General features: G+C 32.7%; 2 protein-coding genes across 2 annotated transcripts in view; one reads left to right on the top strand and one right to left on the bottom strand.

Moving 5' to 3' along the window:
- Window positions 1-291: 291 nt before the first annotated feature.
- On the bottom strand, window positions 292-2,263 carry LOC106460951 (ubiquitin-conjugating enzyme E2-17 kDa-like). Its single transcript, XM_013920707.2, has one exon. The coding sequence runs from the start codon at window positions 2,100-2,102 to the stop codon at window positions 1,659-1,661; it is 444 nt and encodes a 147-aa protein (XP_013776161.1). The 5' UTR covers window positions 2,103-2,263; the 3' UTR covers window positions 292-1,658.
- Window positions 2,264-8,060: 5,797 nt separating this feature from the next.
- LOC106460948 (eukaryotic translation initiation factor 5-like) overlaps window positions 8,061-14,449 on the top strand; it is a 26,583-nt gene continuing 20,194 nt past the window's right edge. Inside the window, exons 1-2 of the mRNA XM_013920705.2 lie at window positions 8,061-8,131; window positions 8,466-8,595. The gene's annotated coding sequence lies outside the window, so the exon portion shown is untranslated. The remainder of the gene's footprint in view (window positions 8,132-8,465; window positions 8,596-14,449) is intronic.

Genomic DNA, 14,449 nt, shown 5'->3' on the forward strand with positions numbered 1-14,449 from the left:
TTTAAAAGTTGAATCATTTATTAATACATCAAATTATGTCATTCAGTTTGCAATCACAAAATGTGAATGGATTTAACCCATTGTTTCTTTGACTCTTACATCAATATTTGTAGCAACAAGAGCAAGACATTTATTGAGGTTCATGAAAGGGTTAACCTCATAATGAGCTTTTTTCAGGTCTTCTTGGTATGGAATTACTATTCTTCATAAAGTTTAGAGTTCAGAATAAAAATTCCACTTATTTTTAGTAACTTATATAGTGGTAGAGTTTCAAAGATAAAAATTTTAAACTCTGAATCAAAGAAAGATTTATTCAAAAAATAGGTTCTTTTCCTCCTTTCATAACTTTTCCTTCAACTATGTGTTAAGTATAGAATTTTTATTTTGTAATTTTAGGAAAAAAGTGTTTAGATATTTTGACAAGAGGAGGGTTGAATGTTTAAAGTATGAACATATACATCATGGGTTTACAATTCACAACTTTTATTCTTATTTAAGTATTCTATTTATAAATAGAAACCATCCTATAATCCAAGTGCTTTATGAATTAAAATAAAACTTCAACTAGGACATTAAAACTGACAAAAAATTTTGTAAGTAGGTCTATTAGTTCAAACATTTCTGAAAACTATTTATAAATTTAAGACAAATGATGATACAAATTTACCAGATAAATAATATTTCAAGCATTACTAAAGCAACTCAAGTTTTAAATTTTTTTTAAAAATTGTACTTACCTTTGGCAAAGAACGAACTATTTATTGTAGCCTGATATTTGGTACAACCAACCAAACAAGAAAATTCTGTTACTTGTATATCTTAATGTATCTATCACAGTGAAATTTATTCTAGTTTTGCACAACCAAGTAACTTGTATCTATGAGACTGAACTAATGCATGGTATTAAAGAAAGGGCAAAGTTTTTTTTAATTTGTTTATTTCTTAATTTCTTAAACAGATTTTTAGCCATACAATATGTTACAAAATTGAGATACCACAATAAATAATAAACCATTAATGCTGTCTCGCAAACTGCAAGAAAAATAAATGGGCACACTGTTAATTTTATGCTTGCCTCATCTAATCTCAATTAAATCCTTGGATTTAGACTACATTTGTATCTTGCAAAACTGAAAGATTTGTACAAATCAAGCAATGCCCACATGCTCACTTAACAAAAACTTAAAGCTAAAAGTAACTGAATAAGCATCATAATAGAAACAGCACAAATATACAAAAAGCTTTCCTTCATTTAAAACATTTTAATCAATGATAAAAGATAAGTAAATAATTCATACCTTAATATGCTTGAAAGCATTTTCTAAATTCTATTTCATTGCAATTTGTAAGACTGAGACAAAACTATCAAAAGGTCAAAATCTTATTTGGTGATAATAATTAATTAATAGTATAGTCAAATTAAATTAATGTGAAATTTCCAGAAAATTACCTTAAATTGAAAACATTAAACCTGAATAATTAATTGAATTGACAACGACTGTTTATCATTATTGTCTGTATTCCAGCCAACAGAAAACTTCACAAGAACTTGAAGTAGCACTCTGAAACATCAAACAATATTGTCAACAGTTAGTTGTTTTAACTACATTACTATTAGTTCTGTATTAGTCTTAAGAAAGTATTCTTGTAGTTTGTATCTACATGGCGTACTTGCGAGTCCATTCACGTGCTACTTCGCCAAACTTCTCTTTGTCAGTTTTGAACACTCTTGCTATTTCAGGTACAAGTGGATCATCTGGATTTGGATCACATAACAGAGAACAAATTGATAATAATACTTTTGATATTGTCAACGCCGGTGACCATTGTGATCTCAATATATCCAGGCATATGCTTCCGTTACTGTTAATATTTGGATGATAGATTCTGGTTGTAAATGCTAACTTAGGTGGCTTAAATGGATAATCAGTTGGAAAATGAATTGTCAAAAAAAATACACCTCCCTGATATGGACTTTCTGACGGACCCATTATTGTGGCTTGCCAATGAAAAAGATCATCACTCACAGGGCCGGCGGAACATTGGGCAGGAGGGTCCTTTCTTAGATCGTCCAGTTCTTTTTTTATTCGTTTTAGTGCCATTTCTCGGTTGCAGTATTTTTTTTACTATGACAATAAATATGTGACTGTAAAAGCAGAACAAGACTTAAGCATGTAACGTCTAAGAAATCCACACAATTCCTACACTCTTTGGGAGATAGTAGGCTAAAGACAGAGCAACGCCAATCCGGTTATAGTCAAATAGGTCATCAATAACGTCATTAGATTTGTTTGTGATCATTGGTCCTCCGGTTAGTGCGTAGTTTAACTTGGTTTGTAGCGTTTAACTTCGGATTGCTTATACAAGTTTTTTTCCGAGTTTATTTCCACGTGATTTTATTTTCAAATTATCGTCAGGAAACTAATTTAATTTTATATTCCTATTCATATATATATATATATTCTTCGGTGAAACATTTAAAACATCTCGTAAAACGGTGATGAATATAGGGGAACTTTGTTTATGGTTCTTCACCAAAACTGGCACATTTGTAGTGTTTGACCTACGGATAACTTTTGAAAGTGAAACCAACCGAAAAAATCCAAAATAGCCGCCATATGTTAGGTATATTAAGATTATATATACATATATTAAGAATGTCATAAAACCCTTTTTTATTGACTTTAAATGGTTAGAATGCTGTTAAGTACGTAAGAAAGAAATGTTTGTGAGACTTATATCATTTAATCAGAATAATTGTGTATAAAACAACATATTTTACACATCCCCCATCCCCAACTTTTAGGTGATATTTGGTTCTGTAGTAACCATTACTGTCGTAGAAAGCTGAAATATGTTATTTATTCTTAATTCTGTATCTATTGTGGAATACTAAAATTGCCACTGTAGTTGTCTGTGTCCCTCTCTGCCTTCGTATATTAATTATCTGTTTGTAATACCTAAAACATATTGTTACGTCTCCGTTTGTTAATTGATTTTCCGTAAATTCGTTCCGACGAAACTTTAGCGACACAAGTCCTTACTTAATAAAACTGGTTTATTCTTTCCGAATATAACTTTACGATACACTTAATTTCAACAATCGCGCTAAAACAAACGCTATAACAACGAACGTGCTCAACTTCAATAATACTTTCTCACTGCAGATCAATTACTCACTACCTACACACACATTGTTGTCCCGTCGCGTTGTCACCCTCTTATATATATACCAGCCTACCCTATATCTAGTAATCTCCCGACTATTCCCGAAAGTTCGAGAGGTGGCGTGACACTAGTCACGTGACCTCGCTGACGCAACAATATAAACTGTGGTAATCAACTCAAAACTATGAAAATAGAATAGATATATATAAGTATATGAAATTTTGACAACTCTTAGACTGCCTCATTGTCTTTAAAAAATTAATTATCTGCTTTTTCTCTACTCTAAACGACTTATTCTATAATGGTATAGGGGAGCTAGGTTGAGGCTGATTCCCCCCTTAGTTACAGGTACCTCAAAATTCTGAATATATTATAATATTACGTATCTGCTTGTTTGTTTGTTTCCGGTAGAAATTCTTCCGAGGATCTTCAGCGATACAAGTCCTTTCTTGATTAAACCAGTTTATTCTTCCTCGATACAAACTTTTATTGCACAGAAGTTCCACAATCAGTACGTTTCTCGTCACTTTAAACTTAACAACTTTTATAATACACGCTATAAATCACAGCGATTCACGATCTCAATAACTTCGCTCTAGACGAGTGCAAAACGCACACTTTACGGTTCACTAGCTCGAAACTAACAAAATCATAAATTACACGGAACTCAAAGTAACTACTCCTCTCTCTTCCATCATCCCAACTGCCATTCTCTGCCAGGCTTATATACTAACGAAGAGGGCATCTCGAACACACTCGGACTTCCCCGATCATTCGAGAAACTCATCACGCCAACGCGCCAGCAGCGTCATGTAACTTCCGCTGTCGTAACAATAAATTAGCTGCAACACAGTCTGAGGACCACTTCTTGGTGATTTATAGTAACGGTACACCACACCTTCCAGCACTTGTACATGGCCATACAAGTGCCTCAGGTTACGTGTACCAATTCTACACTCCTATATTAATGCTTGTTGGGCTATACCTTGCGAAACGGCAAGAAGGCCCTGTTAAGTTGGGGTCCTTCACTTGTTCTTCTTGAAGCTCCTGACGTGCTAATTGTGACACCTATCCACGAATTGTTGGTAATACAAGAAACTTTGAAACTGTGGGTTTTTCGCTTGGTCACAGGGGGGAGTCCAATCTCTCATTATGACTATATTAAATGGGTCTGTAGTGTCTCTATCTCACCCTACAATGTGATGGAGGACTGTCGCTTCTGTGTGCAAGAGTGGGCTCTGCTGAGATTTCATTTTCAATTATTTTTTTATTTATCTGCTGGAATACCGTTCTAAGGTTCTTAACAGCAGACTTGAATTTTTGACCAAATATCAAAATATAATTGATGTAGACCAGGCACCTCTCCCATTGCAGTTCATTTATTTTACGCTCCATTAGTCTCTTGAATAGTGGGCATGTTACCCAGGCTGAATAGCATGATGCAGAATACATACAAGTCATCTCTTGTATAAAAATAAAGCAGCCTTAGATTTTCTCTTGTCATCCAACTCAAATTGCCAGATCTAAAGTGTTGAACCTTTTAATTAATTCAGACACACACATCTGTTCATGGTACAAGGAAGGCATCAATGCAATTTACTGTATTCGCCTACCTAAAATCAACACAGAACTTTGGCATACCTTCCTCTTTTTCCAGACAGTCACTACTGGAGATTACTAAGAACTCTGCAAAATTTGTGTAACTATGTCTTTCAATATCTACTGTATTTCATCACTTATGACGTACTTAGTGTTCTAGGAAAGCCGGCGTGGTGGTTGCTTTATTAGATGTGCATTACCTGTATCTATGTTGTGCCAAGCCACCATTGTTCAACCAAATCAGTCATCTGGTCCCATAAATACATCACCATATTGAAACAACAAGTTAATGGGTTGTTTTTACTGAATGGGTTGTAGATTGTTTTTACATTCCTCAGCCAATAACCTGAGAGGTATTAATAGCTACATACTTGCTTTCTGGTGTGGTGTGATGGACCCAAACCTAGTGTTACAGCTAGCATCAATTATTTCCACTTCACTTACTGTACCTATAAACCATTCCAGTCTACAGCTGAATAGCCGATCATCCTTAATTGCAAAAAAAAAAAAACACTGGGACTTCATCCCTCATCAGACAGGTGGCGTCCAAGTTGATGCTGTCTGCTTTTTGGACAGAAAACAGTTACTTCATGTGTGACTACTTCTATAGCTAGTTTACATAGTACTGGTGCATTGTATTTTGTCCTTAGTATACCACAGAACACCCTTTAGTTATGGAGGTGCTATTATTCCCTCTGCTACATACACTCATGCAGTCCACAGTTCCTGCACTCAAGCTGGTTGACACCAGATGAGACTCCTGTGGAACATCTCTTCAGCAGTTGCACAGTGAAACTGATGGATCATATTCACAGTATGTTCATTCTAAAAATGCCAATACCAGTTCCAAGGCTGGAGATGACTACCTTTATTCTGTAACTGACATATTCTATCATACCAGTGATCTACCTCTCCTCTAATATCTAATCTATTGTTATTCAACAAAATAAAGTCACTGTCCACTGGTTGAAGTGTATATATTGCAATGCCTTTCATTGTTTTGGCTGCTCCTGTGTCAACCAATAAATCAACCTCTCATTCTTGTTCCCTCATAGGTACATACCAAACTCTACTCAGTCCTTAAATAATTGGTCTGATCACTAAACCTTTCCATGCAAGAAGTCCGCTGCACCCCAAGCCAATGGCCTGACCAATTTCGGGATTCATTAGTTTCTAGAGCATTTGCTACAATATACATCACTTGCTACTAGTTGTCCTGGACCTGCTGAGGCAGCTTAGCCATTGGACAGAATCATTAACTTTGCCTATTTTGCTGCTTTGCCAAAATCAATGGCCCTGTCACCTTTGTTTGCTCATCAAGGTAAGGGCAGTATCCCACCAGTTCACAAACAAAGCAGATCCTTCACACCTCCTATCCAGAACGATGTCCAGGTGGTGGTAATATGCATTAAACAAGGCATGTTACCCATTGGTGGGCCTAGACAGCTCTGCTCAATCATTGGATACTAATGTGGTTGTATTGCAGTGCTAAAGCATGTGGTTGGTTGGTTAAACATCAGTATAGCTCTAGCTAGACGTGGAGATTGTTCTGTCTGAAGTGAAACTGCTACTGCTATCACTTTTTCTTTTCCAATAACTATCCTAAAGTTACTACTTCATACCAAGTAAAAATGGAAACTCCTCTGACATGGTTTGGATGCCACACACACACTCAAGTGGTGCTTTATAGCTTTATTGGGAAATCGCTCAATTAAGTTGTTCACAAGGATATTCTTTTAATCTGATTTTGAAATTTCAGGGCAGGCCTTACTGTGCAATTGGCACAGGTCATCTGTGTAAACAGCCAGACCATTGGCTCTTGTCCTCTTCCAAGCCTTAAACTCCACGTATCTTAATCTACACTCTGAAATTTCGTTCTTACATGATATCCCGAAACGTAACTGCTACCCACAACACTTATTAGAAATCATTACCAACACCTTCCAAACAAAGAAACTCACAAATCCAATTAAGATACCAACTGTACCCAAACTTACTATATACTTGTGTCTTCCCTATACTGGTAAACAAAGCTTATCTTTAAAAAATCAACTTAAACGCATACTTGGTCGTTACTACCCTCAAGTGGATTTCAAATTAATTTTTAAATCCACATCACGCATACAATTTTTTTTTCCCTACTAAAGATCTCCTTCCCATTCCTTATTGTTCCTGGCTTGTCTTTAAGAAAATATTGTTACGACAGCGGAAGTCACGCGACCCTGGGAGCATGCGCTCTGGAGTTTCTAGAAGGATCATGAATTTTTCTAGGAACTCTAGTTTGTTCGAGGCGCCCTCTTTTTTCTAGTATATAAGCCTGGCAAAGAAAGCCAGCGAGAGGGGCAGATAGATTGAAGCGATATAGATAGATTGAAGAGATAAATAATTGAGTCAAGCGAACAGTAGGCGTCGTAAGTAAAGTGTGTGAATCACTGTGATTTATAGCGGGTGTTTATAAAAGTAGTTAAGTTAAAGTGACTGTGGAAATTCTGTATATTACTAAAAGTTGTATCAAGAAAGAATAAACTAGTTTTAATTAAGAAAGGACTTGTAATGCTGAAGTTCCTCGGAAAGAATTTATACCGAAAATTAACAAACGAGCAGATACGTAACAATATTTTATAAGTTATTTTAATGTTTTCAAATTAATCTAATATTTAATCACAAAAGTATTTTCGCAACAACGAAGTATATAGGTTATAAATGTACGACGTTTGGACAATATTTGCCATCCTCAAGTACCCGAGGATGACAAAATCTTGTCGAAACGTTGTACATCTATAATAAAGTTTTTCATTACCCAGTCATGCCGTCTCAAAACTTTTATTTTCCAAATAGTGGTTTCCTTGTTATCAAGAAGTATATAGATTTATCTGATTGTTAAAATGCTTTGATTAATATCAATGCTTTATTAGATTTTGTTTATTCTGTATTGTGATTGTCTTAGGAAAGAATAAAGACAGAAAAATATATAAGACTGTAACACGACTCTGTGAGGCAACTTAGACTAATGTGCTATAAGGCTACTAAAACTGTAGGTGGTACAACTGTATTTGGTGCCTTAATTTTTTTTTTTTCAGAAAACTACTCATCTGTCATATTTCAATATTTTATTATTTTTCTTTCCCTTAAATACCTACTACCTAATTTATGTTTTATTATAAAATTTACATTTTATCTAAATTTAATTTCTAATCGTTTCTCTATGGGAAAAATTGTCATATATTTGCAAACGTAATGAAAAACAGTTACGTTTTCTATCCCTCTATAGTTGTTTGTTATATCCGGGATCTATTTTATTAGATTGCAGATGCGCAGTTAGATAGTGAGTTGCCTCGTTTTTTGCAGATGTGGTGTTGGTAAGGTGAGTTGGTTGTTATAGTTTGGTCCAGTATGTATCTTATTTGTAAGCTTTTTATATCACATGGTTAAAAGTCTGGGTAAATATCATTAAGCATTTTATTGATACACCAGATTAATAATGTTTAAAATCCTAACTTGCCTAAGTTAAACTTAAAATCAAGGCAGAAGCCAAAAATCTGCCATACGGTGCATACTGCCAGTATTTCTGGTGTCTTCTTACTTTAGTGGTTTTAATAAAACGTTTAAACTTTATTGGGAATTTTGGTATAATATGATTTGGCACAAATTATTTCTTTCAGGTTTTATTGAGTAATTATAACCTTTTTTTATTTTAGGTTTTAATCTAGCAAAATTTATAACCAGTTCATACGGCGTGTTCGCCTTTGGAATTTTTGGAACGTTGCCCATTTTTTGTATCGACATTGATCAAAAGGTTTTATATGACGTCTATATCTTTTTGGATAGGTAAGTTTGTTAAAAAAACAAAAAAAAACAACAACAATAACACAGTCTTACTATAGATGAATCGAAATAAGAATATTTTAAGGTAAAATATGCAATTAAACGTATGTATAAAAAACAGGTAGAGCATTTCATTTCCAGAAAGTTCAGCGGTACTTGTACTTTAGCCTTCTAGTTCTACTAGTACTAGTACTGTATCCAGGTTGAAGCGATTGCAAGATAATTTTTGAAAACAAGCCTACTCAGTAAAATTGTAAAAGTAACCCATTTTATAATACTAATATTGATATATTCTTGTTATTGATATTGTGAAATGTACGTTTTTACAAGTAAATTTTCCACATATTTTACTTGTGTACAGGTTTTTTTTTTTCTTGAACTGGAAATGAAGGTAGGCCTAGGCCTAATTTGGAAATTAAAATAAAATTAATATTTATTTTTATCACTAAAAGTAAAAGTGCTGTATTAATTTAAAGTTAGGGAGATGGTTGAACCTCTTCATTGTGCAGATGTTTTTAAATTATTTAATAATGACTAATGTGGTTTTTGCTACATAAGTTTCAAAGCCACTAGAACAGATTGTTTATGATTTCATGGTTTGTGACATCATATTCACCTATCTATTAATAGTGTTCCAAAATTTTGACAATTTATGGTCTACATCTCTTAGTTACATAATTTATACATCTTGAAAATTTGTTTGTAAAATTTATAATGGAGTCTTTACTATACAGTTTTAATGTCACTAAAACATGTTTATGATTTTAGTGTAAAATCCTTGTTTTATAACATTGTATTCATTTTTAGGCCTACTGTTGTTTCTAATTTAGTTTTCCTAATATACAAGCAAACAACATACACTTTACAGGAATCCTGTATCCCAAATGTATTTGGAAAAAAATTTTGGAACTTCTCAGACATTCACAACTTTTATATTTCAAGAATAAGATAGAAATTTTTTGTACACAATTTATCTTGATCTTCAAGGTTATCATGGATATACAGCTGCAAGAGTAAATCAATGAATGTCAGAAAAGCCCCAAGATTTAGCACAAAATGTTTGTGAAAGCAGGTTATCCTGCTTGAAGGTATTGGTAGTAACATGACTTTTGTCATGTGGTGTACTTAATATGTAACCACTAAAAAAACTTTGTGGGATTCTGGGATGCATTATATGCATAACCAAGATAAATGCATCTGTTCAGGAATATAGCAGAAGGTTAATATATGCCTATAGCAACAGACATGAAGGAGATATAACACTGTGGGCCTTATGGCACAACAGTGAAAGAGTTAATCAATTGATATCAACTTCAAAACTGCAGAGTAGCTATCTGAAAGAGTAATTTGCAGAGATTCATTGATTCAAGTCACGTTCATGACAGATTCCATTTCATCATTATTCATTATTGAATACTTATTAATTTTTACTTGAATATACTTGACAGTATCCTAACTAGTTTTGTTATTTGGTGCAGTTAAGAAAAACAAGTGGAGTTGCATAATGTATTTCCGTACTGCATGTTTTACTTGTGTTTGAAAGTACATTTTGCTAATAATATAACAGTAAATTTACACACAAAGATTTATATGCATAATGGTTTTATTTTTGGGGAACGTGTTTTGAAAGAACATTAGTTTGTTGAAACATGTATGTTCCCCCTAAATAAAACCATTTCATTATGCTTACAAGTAATTTCCTGTCAAGTTTTGTCGCGATTCATTTGTGAAGATATGCACCTTCATGTATAGTTGCACTGAAACCATGTTTTAGTTAATAAAAATGCAATACAAAATAAATCTGGAGATAGATCAATGTCTTTGTTTATTTCTTTTAATTCTGCATTAGTGTAGAGAAGATAAAATTTGTATTGTGTAAAAAATGTGAGTAACCCAGTTTCATTAAAAGAATGTGCATGGGATTGGTCCATTTTACTGACACCCCCCCCCCACATTGGAAAGGGAATGTTGACTAATTCAGAATTTATTAAGCATATCTATACAAAATATGGCAAACTTTGTCAAAAGTACAAGTCTGTTGTACCCCAAAATTCAGATGTTAGAAAAGTATTTATACTCAAGATATGTATGTGAATTGCCAACATCAGTCTGACTCGGACACTAACAAGCGGGAGTACAAGGTGATATTCGCATGAAGAATGAGAATACTTTTTACCATTGTACAATTTGCATATTGTATTTGCATAACATGTAGGACTTCTGAAGTGCACATCTGTAGTTTTTCAGTATACCAATGTGTTGTTTCTGTTATTTATTTCCTCTACCATTGAATGGTATGCTCATTATGACCCACCCATACACTAATGGTTAAAAATAAGTTTTCAGATAAAATATTTCTAAGGCAAAAATGTACACTATGATTGTGTGTGTGAAAAGACAAGCTAAAAAACTGGAGAATTGTGTGAGACCAGGTTTTTAGAATATGTAACATACTTTGTTAGTTATCATTCTGTAATCTGTATGTACGCATGTTATTCTTTGTAGTATTTTTAAGAAATGATTGTTGTTAGTTCATAAATGCATTTTATTGCTATAACATTAGTTTAAGCCATTGGATCAAAGTCTGAATTAAATTTTAGTTGTTAATTATCCATAAACTGAATTTTTTTTTTTAATGTACACTAAACTTAGACTAGTCAGGTTGTTTCTAATTTTGAAGTATGGGAATGAAAGTGTAAGGAAATATGGGCAAAGCTACCCCGATCAAAATTTATTTCCATTGTTTACAAAAACAGTTGTTTTCAGAGAGCACATTTTTTTTAATGTTTTTTCTTTTATTGCTTGAAAAGTACACAATTTCCTATGAAATTTAATCTTAGTAGGCTTAGCTTAAAACTTGTACCTATAAGCATAGAATATGCTTGTTCAAAACGGATCTAGCTATACCATTTAACAGTGTGAAAAGTTAAGTTCTTCTGTATGTCACAACATTTTAACAATTACATTAATAAAGTTTATTAAATTTTTAAAAGTATCTCAATACAGTTAGCATCAAATGTAGTTTATAAGTCTTAATTTTATTTTGTTTTAGTTCTTTAAATTAAAAAAAAGAATTCTAAATTTTCACTTGTCATGTAATGTGAGTACTCTTCAAGTTTTCCTCTTAGTTAGTACAAATCAAAATCTCCATACACATGCTGTAAATCATATTTTAGATACAATCTATAGATAATTCCAAAGTCCAGAACTTCAGGTTGAACTTGTTGATGCTTGTTTACTGAGATTTAAATCAACTCTAAACCCATGAGAGAAGCCATGCCCATCTGTCCTTAACTTTCAAGGCTTTTTTCAAATGCTCCATTTTATTTGATGTACTTGTTTAAAACCAATAGAAAAACTTACTTTAGGTTAGAGGCTTTCAAATGGTTCTTTTGAAATTGGCAACAAAGAATGATAGCATTATTCATTTTTCTAACCTAATTGTTTCTTAGTTAGAAAAACAGTCAGATTTTTTTTTACATTATTTTAGTGAATTATGTATTATCTTTTAAAATGAATATTTGAAAGGTAAATCTTTTCTGCCAAGAAGTTGGAAAAATTCAACAAGGCTTAGCTTGGTAGGGGACAAGTGCAAACTTCATGAGTGCAGTACTTGAATGTATGGAGAAAATAATGATATATGTGCCTTATGATTAATGCATTTCTTGTATGAATAGACTGAACAGCATATAAGCCAGAGAATATAACTATAAAATAAAAAAACTGCATGAAAAGGAAAACACTATAATTTGTGAATAACTTAATCCTATTTTGAAAACATGATTATTGAATTTGAAAAAAAGGTTTTGTTCATTAAATATGAATACTGTAAGATGAATTATTTTTAACATTGAAAATCTCTTTGCACCCAGACCTAAGACCAATCAGACTCCAAGACAGGCCGACTTAATACATTCACAGAAATACTTTATTACAAATTCTGATATTTTTGTGTGCATAATACTGGTAATGCTTAGTAAAAACCAAATTTTGAGGATACACCAAGTAAATGTTTAAGTATAGTAAACATGGCTGTGTACGGCTTCACAGAAGCAGGGATGGGTGTCAGACTCTTGGAATAGCACTTATTATGAACTGTTTTCTATCTGTGATACCAATTATCAGTAGCAGGGGAATGAAAGCAAGTAGAAGGAAGTGGGCGAAGATTCCCTGATCAAAATCTCTATTTCTGGAAATATTAATTCATCTGTATTGCTGACATGTTGCTTTGTTAGTTGCTTTGTAAGCCACTATAAGAATTCTGAAGGTAACTGAGTTACTTACCAATATCAGTTTTGGGTAGGTAAACACGTGTATAATTTGTCTTTATACTGTTTTAAAATGCACAACACCAAAAACTAAACTTGGGTATAGAAATGATTTTTTATGAAAAGATCCGTGATTGAAATTAGTTGGTTAGATACAAGTTCATAACTTTTTTTTTTGCGGGTAACTTTTATGTTGTATGTACCCAAGTATAAAGATTATGCAATAGTTTTTTTTTTTTTTTGTACAAGACTTGTAAAGTTGTAACTATTCTGACATAGTAAATAGCTCTTGTGAATATATGGAGTCAGACTATTGACTAGTCTTGGTGTAAGGTGACTTTCATCATGTTAAGAATAATCTTTTATGCCAATTATGGTAATGGGAAAAACCTCTTCTATGGATGTTAGGGTTAAAAATATTTTATCTTAGTTTTGATATTGGATTTGCATAACTAATATCATTATTGTTACTATCAGCCAATATTCTATCACAACATTAATATCATTATTGTTACTATCAGCCAATATTCTATCACAACATTAATATCATTATTGTTACTATCAGCCAATATTCTACTATCACGACATTAATATCATTATTGTTACTATCAGCCAATATTCTACTAAATGAATACCACTTTTTTTCAATAAAACTATTATGTTACTTTCTTTACCCTGGTTCTATATGGACTGACCTTGTAACTGCCAAAAAAAAAAGAAAAATCTAAGTTACCCTTTCTTTCTTTCTAGAATGATTGCAGATTGTAACAGAAAACTAAATTTTTTTATCCCAAATAGAATAAGTCTTGTAACAGTCTGTATTTGTTTCTGCTTAACTTTATTGTTTAATTGCCCTTTGAGTCATGTCTGACTAATCTCACGATACAAGCTGTAAATCATTCAGTGAATGTGTAGCTCAAGTCACTGTATTGAATTATGTAATGCACAAGCTACTCCAAGCATAACTTGTACAGTTTTTTTTTTCCTCTATAGTAACTTATCAAACCTAAGTTTCCACATTTTAGTTCTCTTTATAACATTAAATTTAAAACTCACATAACATTTAGTAATTACATTTGGCCTCTTGTTTTTCTGCTGCAGCCTGCTGATAAAAGTTAAGCCTACTTTTTTGTAATGCTGGTGCTGGTACACTAAATTTTTACTTGAAGAATGCACTTAACACAGTAATAATGTACAAAAAGCAAACAATGTCCCATAACTATTATAATTCTACTGGTTTTCTAACTGAGGCATAAGTAACTTAAAATTTCCTTAGCTGTTCAGTCTGAACTTGGTGAAAGCAACTTTCCAGATGTAGCCAAAATTTGTACTGAGAATACTGTAACATTAAATGTTTTCATTTAGTAAATTAATACTGTCTCTATTGGTTATAAATGATGTAATAGAAAACATCAGTTATTGGCAATTTGTAAAAGAAAGGATGTGACAGGTGGCTACTAGACTTTCTAGTTTCTATGTAAACAAATAAGATGGAAGACTATAAAAAAAATTATACTCTTCCTTAGTAATATCTGTACTATGAGTAATTTTTCTCACTTGTGACTTCAGAGGGGGGTGTTGTAAAAAAA

This window comes from Limulus polyphemus, unplaced genomic scaffold (genome assembly GCF_000517525.1).
Source record: "Limulus polyphemus unplaced genomic scaffold, Limulus_polyphemus-2.1.2 Scaffold867, whole genome shotgun sequence".
Classification (NCBI taxonomy): Eukaryota; Metazoa; Arthropoda; class Merostomata; order Xiphosura; family Limulidae; genus Limulus; species Limulus polyphemus.

Coding starts and splice junctions, on each gene's coding strand:
- LOC106460951 (XM_013920707.2), bottom strand. CDS start 2,102: ATGGCACTAAAACGAATAAAAAAAGAACTGGACGATCTAAGAAAGGAC.